The 21,345-nt window shown below is 36.3% G+C and overlaps 1 protein-coding gene across 5 annotated transcripts in view; it reads right to left on the bottom strand.

Moving 5' to 3' along the window:
* Prrg1 (proline rich and Gla domain 1) overlaps positions 1-21,345 on the bottom strand; it is a 144,890-nt gene that overhangs the window by 35,514 nt on the left and 88,031 nt on the right. For all 5 annotated transcript variants that reach the window (XM_021153771.3, XM_021153770.2, XM_029473594.2 and 2 more), the window contains one exon: positions 4,683-4,843. In XM_021153771.3, the coding sequence (XP_021009430.1) occupies positions 4,683-4,843 (161 nt within the window). The remainder of the gene's footprint in view (positions 1-4,682; positions 4,844-21,345) is intronic.

Here is a 21,345-nt window from a genome sequence, read left to right as displayed (position 1 = left end):
AGAAGCACTTGAAAAAATGTTCAACATCCTTAATCATCAGGGAAATGCAAATCAAAACAACCTTGAGATTCCACCTCACACCTGTCAGAATAGCTAAGATCAAAAATTCAGGTGACAGCAGATACTGGTGAGGATGTGGAGAAAAAGGAACACTCCTCCATTGCTGGTGGGAATGCAAGCTGGTACAACCTCTCTGGAAATCAGTTTGGCAGTTCCTCAGAAAACTGGACATAGTACTACCTGAGGAACCACCAACACCATTCTTGGGCATATATCCAGAAGATGCCCCAACATGTAATAAAGGCACATGTTCCACTATGTTCATAGCAGCCTTATTTATAATAGCCATAATCTGTAAATAACACAGATGTCCTTCCACAGAGGAATGGATACAGAAGATGTGGTACATTTACACAGTGAAGTACTACTCAGCTATTAAAAACAATGAACTTGTGAAATTCTTAGGCAAATGGATGGACCTAGAAAATATCATCTTGAGTGAGGTAACACAATCACAAATTTATCTTAACTCTACACAGACATACATACATACATACACACACACACATACATACACACACACACATGACACACACACACACACACACACACACACACACACACACACATTTTCAGAAAAAAAGGGGGAAAATTGTCAAGCAGAAATATGAGGCCTAAATAAAATAGCTATAATTCAGCAGCTGAAACTTGAATGAAATATACTTATTTTAGGAACTGTCTGTTGTAGACACCACAGAGCACATAATCTCAAACCTAAAAATGTTTGGATAATTAACATCTATAAATGTGACATGTTTAATTAAAAATAGTACAGTTGGTGGCAGAGTTGAGACACCAAATTAGATCTATCTCATTTTCTGATGTTTCAGAATGACATCCAGAAGCCGGGCAGTGGTGGCACATGCCTTTAATCCCAGCACTTGGGAGGCAGAGGCAGGCGGATTTCTGAGTTCGAGGCCAGACGTGAGTTCCAGGACAGCCAGGGCTACACAGAGAAACACTGTCTCAAAAAACCAACCAACCAACCAACCAACCAACCAAACAAACAAACAAACAAAAACCCAAAACAGAATGACATCCAGAAAACTTTTTCCAGGTCTTTCTTATTGAAATATAAAGAAAAAAAATCTACATATCTAAGATGAAATAGAATATGGCTTAGTAGAGCACTTGCTTAGTATGAAACCACTAAACTTAACTTTTCATGCCATGCACAAACATAATGTGGTGAATTTCAGGTTGGAATGTAGGCCAGTCTCTGGGTTAGGCCTGCAATTCGCCTCCCCTGAAACATGATGTACTAAATATTTATGTGAACTTTAATATCTAGTCAGCCACTTCTATCAGACCTCAACTTTTTATATATCCTATGTGTGTTACATAGTAATTATTTAGCAGGTAACATCCATATAAATCTGAACCACTTATATGACCACTAAACATGTCTTTTCTCCCAATCTATAATTAAACGTGCACACTCAATTAGGTAGAGTTACTCATCAATATTTCATGAATTTCATCTACTAAATTCATATAATCTATACTTGAGGATGATGAATATATCACAAAATCTGTTTTAAGTAAGACATTTTAGTATGCAAAAAAAATAGGAGAAAGCAAATCTCAAAAGCTAATCTTTTTTTTTTTCTGTTAACTCTAGTACTTTCTTAGGATGTAACAAACATGACTCTCAAATAGTTGCCTTGAAGCCCGTTAGACATTATTACCTTGACGTAAATGCCTTCCAATAACACCCTATTATAAATGCTATCATTTTTATAATGTAAATAATTTTGTATGACAGGCTTAGAAACTATAGAGAAGGCAGAAAACCAATATTAACACAAAATCCATTTTGAAATCCTTATCTCTCATCTAACTCATGAACAAAACTTAAATTACTTTATCTGATGTTTTAAACATGTTTTATAGTTTCACAGTTGATTACTTCTTGCCTCTATCAAGTATTTATTTTGTCCCTAGTTTGTGTCAAAACTTTGTAGCTATGAACCAAACAACTGAGAAATAGTGCTGTCATTGGGCAGAAAGCAAACAAGTAATAAATTAAAAAAAAAAAATCAATGTCAGATGGTGATAAGTGCTGAGGGAGAAATCACAGGAGACAGAATACTTCTTTACTGAGAAAGTGAAGTTTCACAATGACCTCAGGCATATCAATTTGCAAGTGAAAAGAACAAGTGTCAAAGACTGGGCACTTGCTTTGCATTAACTGTAGAGAAGCAGAAGAAAAGTACTACACAATCACTAAGGAGATGGAGTCCTGGCAGGTGTGAGGTTTCTTCTGTGGGGAAGTGCTAGTGCAGGGTAAAAACAACTGTACCTTATAGGTGATTCTGAATTCTTTGGTTTTTACTGGCTTTCACAGAGATGTGTGTTGCTTTGTTTTGTTTTGGAGTGTTGTTCTTACTAGTATGGCCAGACTAGCCTAGACCTCACTACATAGCCTAGGCTTCATTCACAATCTTACCCACCTCCTGAGTATTGATTGCTTCTATAGGTATGAACTACCATGCATAGTGAAAAAAAGTTAAAAATGTCATTTTAGCCTGCCATTTTAAAAATTGTGCAGATCAGTTAGATGACTAAGTTGGTAAAAGTACATGCCACCAAGTCTGATGACCTGCATTCAAGCCTTAGAATTCACATGACAGAAAGAGAAAACAAACATGTGCAATTGTCCTCTGACCTACAGCATATGCCTCTCCCTCTCCCTACAAAATAGCTAAATCAATCAATCAATAAATAGGAAAAATCTTGAGTGCTCAGAGAAGTGGAGGTGGATCTTGGAAAAGTTTGGGAAGAGAAGGAATACGAAAACATTGCACAAAATTCTCAAAGAACTAATGAACAAAAAATGTAAATTTGAAACTATGTGGTAAGGATAAAAGATAGACTTAAGATGGTAGTAGTAATGTATTAATCATACATTCTGTTGCTAAGGAAAATACCTGAAAGAAACAATTTAAAGGAAGGGGATTAAATTTTGCTTATTGCTTAAGAGGTATCAAAGTATGGCTGGTAGGATATATTGCTTTGAGTCTGAGGCAAGCATGGTAGAGGAACATGTGGCAGTCTACTCACCTCATGGTAGTCAGATAGCAGAGACAGACAGGAGGAAGCAGAAGGACGATACCTTTCAAAGATACACCCCTAGTGACCTACTTAGTTTTCTGAGGCCCTATCTTCTGAAGTTCCCAGTTGGTGGAAACTAAACTTTCAATATGTGAGCCTGTAAGGTCACTTAGTAATCAAACCATAATAAATGGTTTTGATGTAAAGAGGCAACAAGTACATTGGTGAAGTTACTACTTACCATGGCAAGAGCAGATTATTTGGGAAGGAGTGCAAACTGAAAAAAAAATCCCAATAAAAATACTGATAAAATACTTTTTTTTTATGCTAGACAATTTAATACTAAAATTCACATGACAAAGGCAGCCCACTGTCTCTTTGGTAGTTAAGAAATTTCACAAACTACTGTAGAACACCATAACAATGTAGAACTACTTCTAATTTATATTAGAACATAAAACAAATCTTCTGAAAGTGGAAGGATAAACTAGAACATAAAAATCTAGAAATGGATGAAGTACATATGAAAACAATGTATATCTAATGAAGGATAACTAAGTGACTGTGAAGAGGGGCTGTTTGTTAAAGGGTCTTTGAGCTACATAGCCATACAAAGGAAACTACACCAATAATTCAGTATATATATGACAATAAACTACTACTTGTAAAACCAGTAAGGCTTATGAAGAACATAGCTTGTTAATTATAAGCAGATTTTGCTTTTGCTTTGAGCATGAGAATCTAGCAATTTCTTTGAGGCCCTTTCTCTCTCATCTTGAAAGCCTTATCAAACAAAAGATCAAACCCTCCTTCTTTAAAATGTGTATGTTCTCACTGTTCCTGTGGCATAGTGAATGCCCCTACAGCACACGATATACCACTTAATTAGCATATAGTATTATTTTTTTTGGTGCGCAGGCAAGGATCGTCACACAATTGCTCCCTCTAGTGTTGTAATTTATAACTGTATAGAAGATTTAGAAAATTTACATTTTTGTTTCTGCTTTCACAACCCTGTTATCTTTGAATAGCTTGCAGTCAGAGTAAAGTGAACTAATTCAGTCTTGTGAAATGTGGAAGAAGAAACCAAAAGTATAGAGAACTAAAGCAAATGTTTTTTGATTCTACATTTGGAACCTGGGGTCTCAAGCATATGACAGAGACATCCTACCACTGAGCTGTATACCCCCAGCCTAGGAGAAATAAAACATCAAAACATTAACTGTTTCCCATACCTTCTACCCTCTCTCTCTGATTAAGCATTGAGAGGTAAAGACGCCACCTACTTTATAGATCAACACCTTCTGTGAACCAGATGCCTTGCTACCATAACTGCTAGCTAAGCAGAACACTGTGGAAATGTGGCCCTCAAAGACAGACCAATACAGAGGGAAGTAAGTCTAGTTTTCTCCTATACAGAACATTATTTATCAGCTGTTACATGGCGACTTCTTCAGCAAATTAAGTTTTAGCTAGAAGCAATTCATGTTCTTTGGGAATATAGGTTTCAGAATATATGGAATGGTAAGTAATGCTGTGAACGTGTTTTAAGTTGCCAGTATACTTACAGTTTTTTCATGATTTTCAAAAGCCTCTCTGGCTTCTTCATATGTACAGATTTCTTCTCTGCACTCACGCTCAATGTTGCCCTGTCTTATTTCTTCAAAAAGCCCATTGGCTCTTGGGTAGCGTTTTAATACTGAGTTGGCTTTTTCTTCCGTGAGGAAAACTAAAAAGAAATATAATAATAAGCATAAAAAACAATAAGAAACTAATGTGGGAAGTTGATATATAAGAAGAAAATTTCCAGATGCTCCTCAGAAATCACAGGCAACCTTTTAAACATCTTTCAGTAATTTAGGAGTGAATTAATGTTTAACTTCAAACCAAAGCATTTGATATCTTCCTCATAATGGGAATATCTCCCTTTAGTCAACATGGGCAAGAACAGTGACATAATTAACCATGTTATATTCAGACTTTAGCACATTCTTGATGGCCAATGGATGTTTAAAAATAGCAATAATGATATCACTACTTATATTCATTACTGTAAATGGATACCCAAACATTCTGCAACCAAATCAAAAACCAGTCTCTACACGATATCTCTGCCTACCTAAAAATAAATACAAATCCAATTGAACTAATAATATGAACCTAGAGAACCATTACTTAAAGACTTAACATAGTGAAAGTCCCATTACATATCTTTCTAACTAGCAAAATAAAGAGCATATTCCAAAGAACTTTCTGAAATCAATGAAATATAAAAGATAAATTTATCCACATCTTAGTCCAAGAAAACAGTAATAATTTTGTCCTAAATAAACAAGTTAAATATAGTGTAGCTGTACTTCAAGGCATTCAATCTTATTTTATTGTCCTTGGGAGAGGAAAAGAAAAGAAAAGAAAAAAAAAAAAACTTCTGATGAATTATATCTTAGAAACATTCAATGTGAACTTGTGAAATCCAGTGGAATAAATGAGTCACAATAAGTTCAATACCACCTTGGGCTACACAGTGAGGCCAGGTCTTGGAAGAAAAATAGTTGGTTGGGAATATAGTTCAATGGTAGTACACTTGCCTAGTGTGTCTACAGCCCTGGGTTCAATCCCCAGCACTTCAATAAATAAATTAAATAAACGAATAAACAAATTTTAAAAAGCAGGCACTGATTAGACCATAATTATGTTTACCCTTTATGGGGGAGGGGTGCATTTACACTTATATATGAGAACATTTAAGTTCTACTTTGCTTTTTTCTGAAAATGTCTCATTTGCCTGGTGTGTAAATACCATGCCACCATAATTTAATCTCTGTTAATATAAACAGATTAGAAATTTTCCATTATACAGACTTCTAACATGGAAAAAAAACACATTACAGCAGTTGGAAAGATAGTTCAGGGGTTAATAACACCTGTTGCTTTTGCAGAGGAAATAAAAGTTTGGTCCCCTTATGGCCAGGTAGTGGTGGCGCACGCCTTTAATCCCAGCACTTGGGAGGCAGAAGCAGGTGGATTTCTGAGTTTGAGGCCAACTTGGTCTACAGGGTGAGTTCCACGACAGCCAGGGCTACACAGAGAAATCCTGTCTCAAAATTACAAAAACAACAACAACAAAAAGTTTAGTCCCAGCACCCATGTAATGGCCCACAAACATGTGGAAGTTTAGCCCCAGGGGCTTCAATACCCCCTTGGTCTCTGGACAATTGCAAACATAGACAAAGATCACAGATGCAGAAACACAGACACAGACAAACACACACACACACACTTGCAAAATAAATCTTGAGTGGGTTGGACAGATACTGGCAAGGATGTGGAAAAAGGGGAATACTTCTCCATTTTTGGTGGGATTGTAAGCTAGTACAACCACTCTGGAAATCAGTACAGCAGTTCTTGAGAAAACTGGACATAGTACTACCTGAGGAACCACTAATATAATAAGTAATGAGAACAAAGTATTTGACAGTCTTTGAAATAGTGGACTGGAGGGTTAGAGATGGATCAGTGGTAAAGAGCACTGACTGTTCTTCCAGAGGTTCTGAGTTAAATTCCCAGCAACCACATGATAGCTCACAACCATATGCAATGGGATCTAATGCCCTTTTCTGGTGTGTCTGAAAAGAGCGACAGTGTACTCATATACATTAAATAAATAAATAAATAAATAAAAATAAATAAATAAATCTTAAAGAAGAAAGAAAAAAAACAAGATTGTTTTAAAAAATGGTTTGGAAATCTAATCGACTCTACATTAGCATAAAAGAATTAGAGGCCTGTGAGACTCTTCATTGGGTGCTTCCCCAAGTCTATCAACATGATTTTGATCCCTGAAATCCACAGTAGAACATAAGAACGTTTACATTCACACTTTATGGACCACATGAAATGCCCATACATGCATACATGCTTGCTCTCTCTCTCTCTCTCTCTCTCTCTCTCACACACACACACACACACACACACACACAAATAGGCAAACAAACAAACAAACTTAAAACAACAAAGAAAAAGCACAAGAAACACACATACCAGCAAAGCCCATAAAAACACAAAATTGGAAACCATAATATACAAGCAAAATACTAGTAAGATAATAAATCCTTAAACAAAGCAATGCGGAAACAAAGTCTACAAAAATTCCATTGCATTCATTTGTGTTTGCCATCTACTGCTGGGCATGGGGCCTACTCTTAGGAGTGGTTAATATTCCAGTGAGAACTCCTTTGAGAATTTTTCCTTTGCAAGTGATGTCAATTGTAGTTATCTTCTTGGTTAGGGATGTCCACTTCTCCCTCTCAAAGCTAGGACTCTATCTGACTTGAACCAGTGTAAACACAACACTGGAACAGTACTCAGGCTGCAAGGCTTGCTTTGGGACCTTTCCTAACTACATAGAGTTTCATTAGGAATTTAAAATTCAAACCTAGTGGCTAAGGGTGTAGCAGGATGTTAATGTTTTCCACATGTAAGGCTGTGTGTTCAATCTTTAGTTTAAAAAAATAAATCAAACCAAAGCAGTAATATTCAAAACTTGAGCTGATTATGTCTTTCTGCCTTTCTCCTTAAGCTGTGTGCGTTAAATCAAAGCTGACAGAAATCATATATGTATATATATATAAAACTTAGTCATGGATCACCTGCTAATACCATTATATAGAATACAAATGAGCTTTAAGAACTCCTTATGATGTTATTTACAGATAAGCAGTTTTCTCTCTAAACAAACAAACAAATAAGTGTTTTTTAAATCACATTCAGCAAGAAAAATTCCAACTTAAAAATATTTCATATCCAAATACTCAAAAATTATTAATTTATTGAGAAATATATAACTTTTCATTATTTCAAATTAAGCTTATATTCTCTCTTCAAAAGAAACAAATAACAATAAATGAAATAAAAGAGCTTTTCAAGTGATTGTCCAAATTAATGAGTTAAGCTAAAATAAACAATAAATACCAGAACATAAATGTGTTGAATTTAATGCACAGGTTAGTAAAAATTGGTATTTTAAGCATTTAAACAACAAATAACCTTTAGCCACGTAAGATTATATCTGCAATGTTGCAAAAAAAACAAAAAAAAAAAAAAACAAAAAACCGAGAAGAAAGCCTGAAGCTAGAAAGATCTCTAGTACAGTTATCTCATTGGTTTTATCTTCTTGGGTCTGATTTCACTGAAGGAGACAGTATTAAACATTTACATTTTAAAGTGAACAACATTCTTTGTCTTGGGGTTTAATTACTGAACAAAACTATGTACAATGAGAATGTGACAACTGAAGATGAGGAGCAGACTGACCTCTGCTGGAGAGGACAAAGATTAAAGAAATACACAAAGAACTCTACAGAAAGACTTAATACAATGGGTTCTGTTGGTGGTCAGAAGATAAGAAAATAAACATATTTTTCTACTGGGTGTGTATGCTTTGGAGGTGGTAGAGGGACCCATGAAAATTATCTGTGTTGGTTTTGTAAGGAGTGGCAGGATGGGGACATGGGGAAATGGTGGTAACAGTTGTACTGGGAAAACAGAAGTGAACAAGAGCTTGAATTGAGAAAACAAGGGCTATAAAAGAATTCATAGGTAGGGTTCAAGTAGAAAATAGCTGGGAAATGAAAGCAGGATACTAGCAAATTGCTGTGTCATGGAGGTGCCTCATCTTAAACTACCACATTTGAAGTATTTAATACTCATTCATGTTTATTAACACAATACTAGAAAATCAGATATACCAACTGAAGAGAGTAGGGGATGATGGAAGGGAAAAATGGAAAAGAAAAGGCTTAGAAAAAGGTCCCTTCTTATAGGCAGGTTAAAAGATGCTAAGATTGCTTTAGAGCAATGACTGCAAAATGAATGGAGAGGAATGGTCAGAAATGAAAACTAAGATTACAAAGTATTCTCTGTGGCCATTTCACTCACCATGCATCTTTCTCCTCAGTCAAACTAAATCTAATCAGCACTAAGGATTGGGTACATCTTTGATCCCAGCATTCTAAAGGCAGAAGTGGGCAGATTTCTGTGAGTTCCAGGCCAGGCAAAGCTTTATGGTAAGACCCTGACTCAAAAACAATAAACAACAACAAAATGCCTCCAAAAAATGAGATTTCATGGAGTTTATAGAATAGAATTCTAGCTCTCTCTCTCTCTCTCTCTCTCTATATATATATATATATATATATATATATATATATATATATATATATATCAGTTATATACCTTCTGTTTTAAAAAAAAGAAATGCCCAAATCTTGTCAGTCTACAAGCTGGCCCTTTTGGGTCTCCACAATTTTTCACCTAATACTTCCTTTGCTTGGCGAACTCCTTTTCTAATGTAATACCTTCTAAGCATTTAACCCACTTCAACTTATTAGACAGATTTGCTATGGAATCTATTTTTAGATAGAAAAATCAATCATACTTGTAAGTTTTGACGTGACATTGGTTCCTCTTCAAGAGTATAAATATGATTGGGAAAACCATGTACTATTAATGTTTGGTTCAATGTCTGTGGTTTGTATCACCTAGTAAAGAACTCACTGTGGAATATTATTCAGTAAGTAGAGAGAAAATCAAAGGAAGAATGAGAGAAACTGAGAGACTCAATGAAAAGAAAAATGCAGACTTCTAATTATGATGTGCTTCAATTTTAATGTCTATATGCTATATAAAATATACTTTCACTTACATTTATTACATATATCTTCCTGCTTTTCAGCTAAAGGAAACTACCTTTCAAACTTTATAAAACATTTCTCTTTATTTTTCCCTGAGAGAATATATTCTCCTGTTTTATAAGAACTCTCTGATTTCCTTTAGTACAGTGGTTGCCAACCTTCCTAAGACTGCGACCCTTTAATGATTTCTCATGTTATGTTGACTCCAACCATAAAATTATTTTCATTGCTACTTATTTGCTACTTTTATGAATTATAATGTGACACAAAATAGGCAATAATCAAGAACATGAAAATTAAAACATTCTGATAATAACTTACTATTGTGTTATGGGTAGGCATGGGAAAATGAAATGCTAGGTAGAAAGGTATGGCACCTTCATGGGTTTCCTATGAAAATACTGTTGAAATGGAAAGAGAAAAGAACTCATTTTTTGTACTATGGGAAGCTTATAATTGTTTGGGTAACAGATATGACCCCAAGTTGTTAAATAGTGAACAAGGTAGAAAATAAGATGTCACAGCAAACAAATCTTTAAAGAAGCAAAATCCTAAGCATTTGTTCTTCAGTAAATTTGGAATGATAGTATCAATCTTATAATGAGATATTGTACATAGACTAAGTTTTGCTAATGTTCAAGGCTTAGCAAAAACTGGATAGCCAGTAAGTAGTAATATGACTTATGGCTGTTATTCCATGTAAATAAAACAACAGATTTATTCAACAGATAATAAAATGTACTGTGAAAATATGGAATGAACACAGATAGGGCTGGCTTATACTGAGGCTGTCTTAATTCCCTTCAATTATACATTGACATATGCTTGTTACAGCATGCTGTGATGAGGCATGGATATTTGGGAGATATAATCAGGTTTTAATGTTTCAGAAATTCTTTTGAATGTAATTGAGGGCTCATTTTATAAATACCAAGTGTCTGTAACAAAGTAAATATCCCTTACTATCATTTCTATTCTTACTTTTATTTTTTTTAGTTGTCTGTTGATAGAATCCTCATTGGAATTTTAACACCAGGCCACACAGAAGAAGCTGCTGGGAAAGGAAAATTACATATGCAATAAGTTTGTTAAGATTTGGGAGTCATGCATAGTAACAAGAAATGTAAAATTGGATTACTTATATTTTATTGGATTTAGGTAGATAATACAGGTGGCTATTAAAATATTTGATGTTATAATTTGGACATTAATAATATTTTATTTAGAAGTATCCATATAAATTCAATCTCATGAGGCAAAATATGAGAGGTTATATCCAAATGTGCTACAATACATTTTATGCTCATTTTACAGTGGAGCCCCATTCCTTTATAGAAATCAAAAGTCCTTTTATGCTATCCATATCCTCAAGCTAGACTATGAAATGCTAATATCATTGAACATTGAACTAACATTGAACATTAACACTAAAAAGTACATCAGAGAGATTTAAACTGAACTAGATCAATACACTGACAGGAACAAGAAGTGAAAGCTAGTTATTCTGACTGCAAAGGAAAAGAAAATACAGCCCTTCAGGAGTTACTTAGAGAAAGATCTAACTCCTCTCATATTAACAGGTTGCAAAGCAGTAGCCATCACAATTATTATCATGGTGGATATGAGTAACCAATAAAGCATCATATGATGTTCAGAATAATGTTCATAGACAGTATGTGTATATGGATCTAATTTAGAACTGTTTGCACCAAAAAAGTGCAGAATTTTGTGCATGCTAGGCCAGTTCCCTGCTTCTAAGCTTAAAAATAAGTGGCTTTTTTTAATAGAAAAATTTGTTTTCTAAATTTTGCCACATAAACAGGGCTTGAACTCAATGCTATACTGAATATTAGAAAGGTTATTTACTACTGAGCTTCACTTTTACCCCAGGTTTTCAAGCAATCATCAATCCATAATAGTTACTCAAATGGAAAATTTGTTCCCAGATAATGTTGTATAAATGTTAGTGTATCAGAAACTAAATCTATAAGGAGTATACAAGTTATTAAGAAAGATGATTATTTTTTTCTGGAATAAATATCTGATGTCTTATTTATTGTTGTGAATTTCTCATATAAGCCTGGACGACATGCAAAGTATCTGCTAATTCAAGTTTTCTGCCTGCAATATGAAGGCAGCCTTTAGTGATATAGTGTTCAAATCTAAGAGATCCATCTTTATCAACCTTCTGTTGAGGTAAGGAAAAGGGAAGAATGAGAACTATGCTATGGTTAATAGGCTCTGCATTTGGAAGTAAGAAATATTAGTTTCTAGTACTGCTTTGGTACTAAACTTGCTGCATGACTCTAACATTTGCATTTTTTACTTCATTTATCAGAGTCTGTTTCTTAATTATTGAAGTGAAAGTGCTGAATGTGATTTCTTAAAGTTATGACAATAAAGATCTCCATCACTGGAAAGATTCTGAGAAAATGGAATGCTGTGTAATATGCAAATCTTAGGGAGCATGTACATACTATTTATTAATCAAAGCTTCACCATCCCACAAACCAACACATGTACATACACAGAAGAAAACTCAACAAAATATCATTCCTATCTAATTCAATGCTTAAAAAAATCTTTTTTAATTTTATAAATTAGCCAGGCATGGTGTTGGGAGCCAGGTGTGGTGGTGCATGTCTTTAATCCTAGCCCTTTTGAGGCAGAAGCAAGTAGATTTCTGAGTTAGAGCCTGCCCTAGTCTAGTCTACAGAACAAGTTCCAGGACAGCCACAGCTATGCTGAAAGACCCTGTCTTGAATGGTCTTATAAGGTGTCACTCTCAGACTCCCACATATTCTTTCTCATAAACCAGAATAATATTGCTACTTCACTGTGTCTGCAAACAATATAATGCCTTCAAGGTTATTTTTTATGCTAACATATGTATTAAACAGGTACTTCTTATCTGACCAATGGAAATAGTTATCCTTAGGAAAACAAAGCTTATTAAAATAAAATTATGAAAATAAAAGATAAATAAAAATGTTTATTGCATAAATAAAAGGCTTCTTAGGCTATGTTCTTTTATTTAGGAATGTAGGAAAAAAGAATAGTTTTCAATACTATTTTAAATGAACAACCTATTTATGAAAACTACAGGTTGGTGCTACGTGACTGCTGCATTTATAATTCAAAATTTCTAGTAAGGTTATACCCAAACAGGTTGTCATAAACTCAATTCAAGAGTTCAGGGACTTATAAACTAACTTGAAGTTGTGAAATGGAGCACCTGAACCTGGAAAGTCTAAAGATTTCAAAGAAGAAATAATTGTTATTAAATGCTTTAATGTGTCAAACCTGGTTCCTAAGGACATGATGGGTATGATGACGACAGGACTTCAAAATTAGCATTGGAATACAGGAGGCATAAAATAAGATTCCAGGTGACAGGCAAACTTCCTGGAATAAGTCTGGAGAATGCTGCACAGAATGGATTTGTATAACAGAAAAGACAAAAGAGGTAATGGATATCTATAAAGCTGATATTCTTTAAAAGCAAAATAAAAATTGTTTTCTGCAGTGACACTAACTACTTTGATAATGTTTCTGTAAAGCTAAATTTTAGTTCTTATACTCTCTTGTTTAAAGATTTTTATGGTGCATAAAGAAAAATGAGATACAAAGACATTATCTAATAAAGTCTCCCACAAAGGAAGGCAAACATTTGACTTTTCTTTGAAGGAGTGTTAAAATATGTAACCTCTTACAAAAACAATTCCTCATGAAATGGCAGATGATACTACCACTAACAATTCTGTTAAATTTTTAGCAGTTACATCAATTGATTTAAAGTATGGTATGTTAGCACATTATATTTCTACACCATTGACAATGGATTGCCTAAAGAAATAAAATGTAAAAGTGCAGTGGTCTAATTGGGCATAATTAAATACACAGTGAAGTAGAGTCATCATAGCAGGGATATCCCATGATGGCTATTTCTCCTGTAATTAATGTCTCAATTATATCAAGGTATAAGTAGTGTTAGTGATTACATGGACTACCACAATAAAACTTCTGTCTTAGTTAGGGTTTCCACTTCTGTAAAGAGAAACCATGACCAAGGCAACTCTTATAAAGAGAACATTTAATTGGGCCTGGCTTACTGGTTTCAGTCCATTATCATCATGGCAGGAGGCATGGCAGCATCCAGGCAGGCTGGGAGGGCTGAGGAAGGTCTCTTTTACACTAGGAGGAGTTTCAAAGCCCACCCCAACAGTGATACACTTCCTTCAACAAGGCCACACCTATTTGAACAAGACTACATCTCCTAATAATAGCACTTTCCATAGGACAAACATATTCAAATCACCACAACTTCATTTTGGATTTATGAGTCTTGTCTACATTGAGTATGTTTCTGTCTCAAATGGATGAACTACTTATCTTTAGTTAATGGGGCAAAAGGCAGTCATATATAACTCATTAAATCTGAGCAATAGTTCTGAGCATAAAGATTTATGCTAGTGATTATTTTATTATCTACCAACATAGACAGTATAATACGTATTCTTTGTGACTGCTACAGTCTAGATTTCTAAGACTGAATAATTGCTTTCAACAAACTAGAAGGTTTACATGAATATCAGTGCTAGAATTCTTTCATGGGTTTCAGATAAAGACTTCATTAATCTAAGGCAGTGTGATACTATCTAACGGGTAAAAAAAAGATTTTATGGAGTTTACAGAATAGAACACACACACACACACACACATATATATATATATATATATATATATATATATACACATATATACATATATACATATATATACATATATACATATATATATATCAGGTATATGCCTTCTGTTTTAAAAAAGAAAAAAATATTTTTATTTTCTCTGTGCATGTATTCTTCCCTGCATATATGTCCTTGCACCACATGTATACATATTGTCCAAAGATGCAAGAAGAGGATGTCAGATTCTCTGGAACTAGAATTATTGGCTATGAGCCACAACAAAGGTACTTGGAATTAAATCCAGTCTTCTGGAAGACCAGTCAGCCCTCTCAACTGCTGAGTCATCTCTCCAGTCTGTATATGTGTCTTCTTACTGTTAAAAGTCTACATGTAGAAATATATGGTCTAAGACCTTAGTTATGACCTGGTTAGTAGCTACTTGGGAGGCCCATATCTCATAACTCTTTAAAAATGTATACTACAAATATTTACTCAGAAACTACCTATTAATTGTTAAAGCCAAATTTATCAACAGAATTGTGGATACGATTTTTCTCTTTGTACACCGAAACTGAGTAGATTCAATGTAGTATTCATGCATCACACAATCTAAAGTATGAAAAGTATTTTTTGAGATTCATGTAATCCAGTGGTACTATCCTAAAGTTAACTAGGCAAGAATCCTCTTCAAATCAAAACTATATGGGGAAATAAAGACAGGAAAAAATAGAGTTCTTTTGTCTGAAGCCCTTCCTTTTACCCCTTCCCTCAGGGGTACCTTTAAAAATGTAATGCTTCGCTTGAGTATAATATAAACCATTGATCCATCTCAATCCCTTCATCTAACTGACTAGGAAATGGAAATGTACAAGGTAAGTGATTAAAACAAAAACACAGATGTTTGATTATAGAGTTAGAACATGTCTCAGTTCTAGAACCATCTATTGCTTTCTCTTTAACTCATAAGAAATACAATCATATCATAAGGATGAAAGACAAACCACAGATTGGGTAAAAGTTTTACAAATTACATGTGCTAAAAGACATAAAAAAAAAGCAGGGGGACTGTTAATTTCAAGGTTAGTCCTAGCTACATACTCTGACCTTGAGTCAAATATTCCAAAAAAAAAAAAATAACATTTCATTAAATTGATAAACAAGTCTTGAAAATCAAGAACGGAAAAACCAGACGGATGGATTAACAAATGTGCTGAAGACTTTAACAATACCTCAGCAAAGATAAGTATACAGATGTCAAATAAAATCTATGAAACAATCAGCAGTTCTCAATCTTCTTAATGCTGTGACCATTTCAGAGTGTCTCATTTGTGGTTACACTAAACCATAAAATTATTTTTATTGCTACTTCATAACTGTAATTTTGTTACTGCTATGAATCATAGTATAAGTAACTGCGTTTTCTGACTGTCTAAGGCAAGCCCTGTGAAAGGGTTGTACATCCCAAAGGGGTCACAACCCACACATTTGAGAACTGTTGCTCAACAATATATGTCATTAGGGAACTTCAAGTCATAAACTACCTGATTCCATTTATGTGAACTATCTATACTAGCTGCCTCTGTAGAGATAGAACACAGAATAAAAATGTCCAGGGCCTTCAAGGTGGAGGAAACACAAAGGTACAGATTACCTTTGGTGTGAGGGCTCCGTTGTGACTGATAAAAATGGTTTAGTAATAGATGGCTGCACAGTACTATAGATGTAATAAATATCACTGACCTACATACTTTAACATGACCACACCTATACTGTGTCACTTTTGACTCAATTTAAAAAGGTCAATTATCCTTCCTGTCCGACCAGCACCAGGGTAGCTAGGGCGCAGAGTCAGCTGACACCCGTCAGCTACTCACAACACCAGCCACGGGATCTTAAGACTTCAGGTGATCCTGCCACCCTGCCAGCAAGAGGACAGGTCTCCGCCCGGCCCAGGAGCCCTGTGCCTCAGGATCAGCGGGAGCCATCTTGGTTCATGGACTCCACTGAACTTAATCTGCACAGGTGAGAATGTGCACCACAGAAGCTGACAGCTGCTGGGATAGGTGGGAGCCACAGAGCCTCTGAGGCTCTTTTCGGGCTCCAGACATCCAGACACCCTCCCGGCCAGAGGACAGGTGTCCACCCGGTCCGGGAGCCCTTTGCCTCGAGAGCGGCAGAAGCCATCTTGGTTCCAGGACTCCAGCGAACTTAGGAACTTAGTCTGCACAGGTGAGAGTGTGCATCACAGAAGCTGACAGCTTCTGGGACAGGCAGGAGTCACAGAGGCTCTGAGGCAGCGCCCTTTTCGGGCTCAAGACATCCAGCCACCCTCCTGGCCAGAGGACAGGTGTCTGCCCGGCCCGAGAGCCCTTGGCCAGAGGATCTGAGTTTAATGAAAATGAAGCCACAACATACCCAAACTTACGGGACGCAATGAAAGCATTTCTAAGAGGAAAACTCATAGTTCTGAGTGCCTCCAAAAAGAAACTAGAGAGAGCACACATTAGCAGCTTGACAAAACACCTAAAATCTCTAGAACAAAAGGAAGCAAATTCACCCAAGAGGAGTAGATGGCAGGAAATAATCAAACTCAGGGGTGAAATCAACCAAGTGGAAACAAGAAGAACTATTCAAAGAATAAACCAATCGAGGAGCTGGTTCTTTGAGAAAATCAACAAGATAGATAAACCCTTAGCCAGACTCATGAGAGGGCACAGGGAAAGTATTCTATTTAACAAAATCAGAAAAAAAAGGGAGACATAACAACAGATCCTGAATAAATCCAAAACACCATCAGATCCTTCTACAAAAGGCTATACTCAACAAAACTGGAGAACCTGGATGAAATGGACAAGTTTCTAGACAGATACCAGGTACCAAAGTTAAATCAATATCAGGCTAATGATCTAAACAGTCCCATATCCCCTAAAGAATAGAAGCAGTCATTAATAGTCTCCCAACCAAAAAAAGCCCAAGACCAGATGGGTTTAGTGCAGAGTTCTATCAGACCTTCAAAGAAGATCTAATCCCAGTTCTTCACAAACAATTCCACAAAATAGAAACAAAAGGTACTCTACCCAACTCAATCTATGAAGCCACAATTACTCTGATACCTAAACCACAAAAAGACCCAACAAAGATAGAGAACTTCAGACCAATTTCCCTTATGAATATCGATGCAAAAATCCTCAATAAAGTTCTTGCTAACCGAATCCAAGAACACATCAAAACAATCATCCATCCTCACCAAATAGATTTCATCCCAGGGATACAAGGATGGTTCAATATACGGAAATCCATCAACATAATCCTGTATATAAACAAACTCAAAGACAAAAACGACATGATCATCTCCTTAGATGCTGAGAAAGCCTTTGACAAAATCCAACACCCATTCATGATAAAAGTCTTGGAAAGATCAGGAATTCAAGGCCCATACCTAACCATGATAAAAGCAATCTACAGCAAACCAGTAGCCAACATCAAAGTAAATGGTGAGAAGCTGGAAGAAATCCCTCTAAAATCAGGGACTAGACAAGGCTGTCCACTCTCTCCCTACCTATTCAACATTGTACTTGAAGTCCTAGCCAGAGCAATTACACAACAAAGGAGATCAAGGGGATACAATTTGGAAAAGAAGAAGTCAAATTATCACTCTTTGCAGATGATATGATAGTATATATAAGTGACCCTAAAAATTCCACCAGAGAACTCCTAAGCCTGATAAACAGCTTCAATGAAGTAGCTGGATATAAAATTAACTCAAGCAAGTCAATGGCCTTTCTGTACACAAAGGATAAACAGGCTGAGAAAGAAATTAGGGAACAACACCCTTCTCAATAGTCACAAGCAATATAAAATACCTTGGCGTGACTCTAACTAAGGAAGTAAAAGATCTGTATGACAAGAACTATAAGTCTCTGAAGAAAGAAATTAAAGAAGATCTCAGTAGATGGAAAGATCTCTCATGCTCATGGATTGGCAGGATCAACATTGTAAAAATGGCTATCTTGCCAAAAGCAATCTACAGATTCAATGCAATCCCCATCAAAATTCTAACTCAAATCTTCAAGGAATTAGAAAGGGCAATCTGCAAATTCATCTGGAACAACAAAAAACCTAGGATAGCAAAAACTCTTCTCAAGGATAAAAGAACCTCTGGTGGAATCACCATGTCTGACCTAAAGCTGTACTACAGAGCAATTGTCATAAAAACGGCATGGTACTGGTATAACGACAGACAAGTAGACCAATGGAACAGAATTGAAGACCCTGAGATGAACCCACACACCTATGGTCACTTGATCTTTGACAAGGGACCAAAAGCCATCCAGTGGAAAAAAGACAGCATTTTCAACAAATGGTGCTGGCACAACTGGCGGTTAAATCTAACTGGATTAAGGAACTCCACATAAAACCAGAGAAACTGAAACTTATAGAGGAGAAAGTAGGGAAAAGCCTCGAAGATATGGGCACAGTGGAAAAATTCCTGAATAGAACAGAAATGGCTTGTGCTCTAAGATCGAGAATCAATAAATAGGACCTCATGAAGTTGCAAAACTTCTGAAAGGCAAAAGACACCGTCAATAAGATAAAAAGACCACCAACATATTGGAAAAGTATCTTTACCTATCCTAAATCAGATAGGGGACTGATATCCAATATATATAAACACCTCAAGAAGGTGGTCTCCAGAAAATCAAATAACACCATTAAAAAATGGGGCTCAGAGCTGAACAAAGAATTCTCACCTGAGGAATACCAAATGGCAGAGAAGCACCTGAAAAAATGTTCAACATCCTTAATCATCAGGGAAATGCAACTCAAAACAACCCTGAGATTCCACCTCACACCAGTCAGAATGGCTAAGATCAAAAATTCAGCTGACAGCAGATACTGCAGAGGTTGTAGAGAAATAGGAACACTTCTCCATTGTTGGCGGGAATCCAAGCTTGTACAACCACTCTGGAAATCATTATGGCGGATCCTCAGAAAATTGGACATAATACTACCAGAGGATCCAGCAATACCTCTCCTGGGCATATATCCAGAAGATGTTCCAACCGGTAAGAAGGACACATGCTCCACTATGTTCATAGCAGCCTTATTTATAATAGCCAGAAGCTGGAAAGAACCCAGATGCCCCTCAACAGAGGAATGGATACAGAAAATGTGGTACATTTATATAATGGAGTACTACTCAGCTATCAAAAGGAATGAATTTATGAAATTACTAGGCAAATGGATGGACCTGGAGGGCATCATCCTGAGTGAGGTAAAACAATCACAAAGGAACTCACATAATATATACTCACTGATAAGTGGATATTAGCTCAAAAACTTAGGATACCCAAGATATAAGATACAATTTGTTAAATGCATGAAACCCAAGAAGAACGAAGACCAAAGTGTGGACACTGTGCCCCTTCTTAGAATTGGGAACAAAACACCCATGGAAAGAGTTACAGAGATAAAGTTTGGAGCTGTAACGAAAGGATGGACCATCTAAAGACTGCCATATCCAGGGATCCATCCCATATCAGCTTCCAAACACTGACACCATTGCACACACTAGCAAGATTTTGCTGAAAGGACCCATATATAGCTGTCTCTTGTGAGACAATGCCGGGGCCTAGCAAACACAGAAGTGGATGCTCACAGTCAGCTATTGGATGGATCACAGGGCCCCCAATGGAGGAGCTAGAGAAAGTACCCAAGGAGCTAAAGGGATCTGCAACCCTATAGGTGGAACAACATTATGAACTAACCAGTACCCCAGAGCTCTTGACTCTAGCTGTATATGTATCAAAAGATGGCCTAGTCGGCCATCACTGGAAAGAGAGGCCCATTGGACTTGCAAACTTTATATGCCCCAGTACAGGGGAACGCCAGGGCCAAAAAGTGGGAGTGGGTGGGTAGGAGAGGCGGGGGTGTGGGAGTGTACTGGGGACTTTTTGGATAGCATTGGAAATGTAAATGAGGAAAATACCTAATTTTTTTAAAAAAGGTCAATTATTTTGAGATTAAGAAATGATTAAAAACTCATATATTGTTAAATAGCTATGCTCAAACAAAAGCTACTCCTAGTCTTAATGAAAGCAGCCTTTCCTGACAATGAATACTGGTAAATGCTGAGCCTCATGGCAAACCAAAATGTAGAAAATAAGCAATAGGTGTGGGTCCAGCCCTAAAAAAACACCTTCCATGGCTAACAATATATTGTGTAAGAAGGAATTAGGCAGAATGTATGGCGTAGAATTCTCTGGACTTGATAACAACCATTGTAATCAGTAACCCACAAAACTCTAGGTACCTGACCCAGGCAGGCTCTCAGAAGATCATTGTTATAACCAATCACTGAAGGAAAAGGGAAGGACGGTCATGTGTCCTTACTCCTTCCCTCTGACCGATTTGCTACTGAGAGATTCTAGGAAAGGTGAACCACTATTTTTAGTTGAATCCACCAAACTCCAGACATTAGCTCCAAATCCATGATCACACAGATGCCCTTGTTAATCTCAGTGGGTCACAGAACAAAATGAATTGATACAAACATAAGACAGAGATTCACAGGCAGGTTGTGAGTTAAAAGTGAGGAAGTGGGAGGTTAGAGTGGTCAGTATGTATTGTGTACATGTACAAAAAGTGTCTAAAGATAAATTTACATAATAAAAAAGTAATTTAGAAATACAACTTATGGAGCACCTGGGAGAGGCATCTTGGTTCCCGGATCACTCAGAGACTAGTCTGCGCAGGTGAGAGTGTGGACTACAGAAGCTGACAGCTTCTGGGAAAGGCAGAAGCCACAAAGCTTCTGGGACAGACCCAGTTTCAGGTTCCAGACATGC

Source organism: Mus caroli, unplaced genomic scaffold, assembly GCF_978045245.1.
Source record: "Mus caroli unplaced genomic scaffold, Mus_caroli_1 scaffold_5, whole genome shotgun sequence".
NCBI lineage: Eukaryota > Metazoa > Chordata > Mammalia > Rodentia > Muridae > Mus > Mus caroli.
This window is presented reverse-complemented; position numbering and strand designations above follow the sequence as displayed.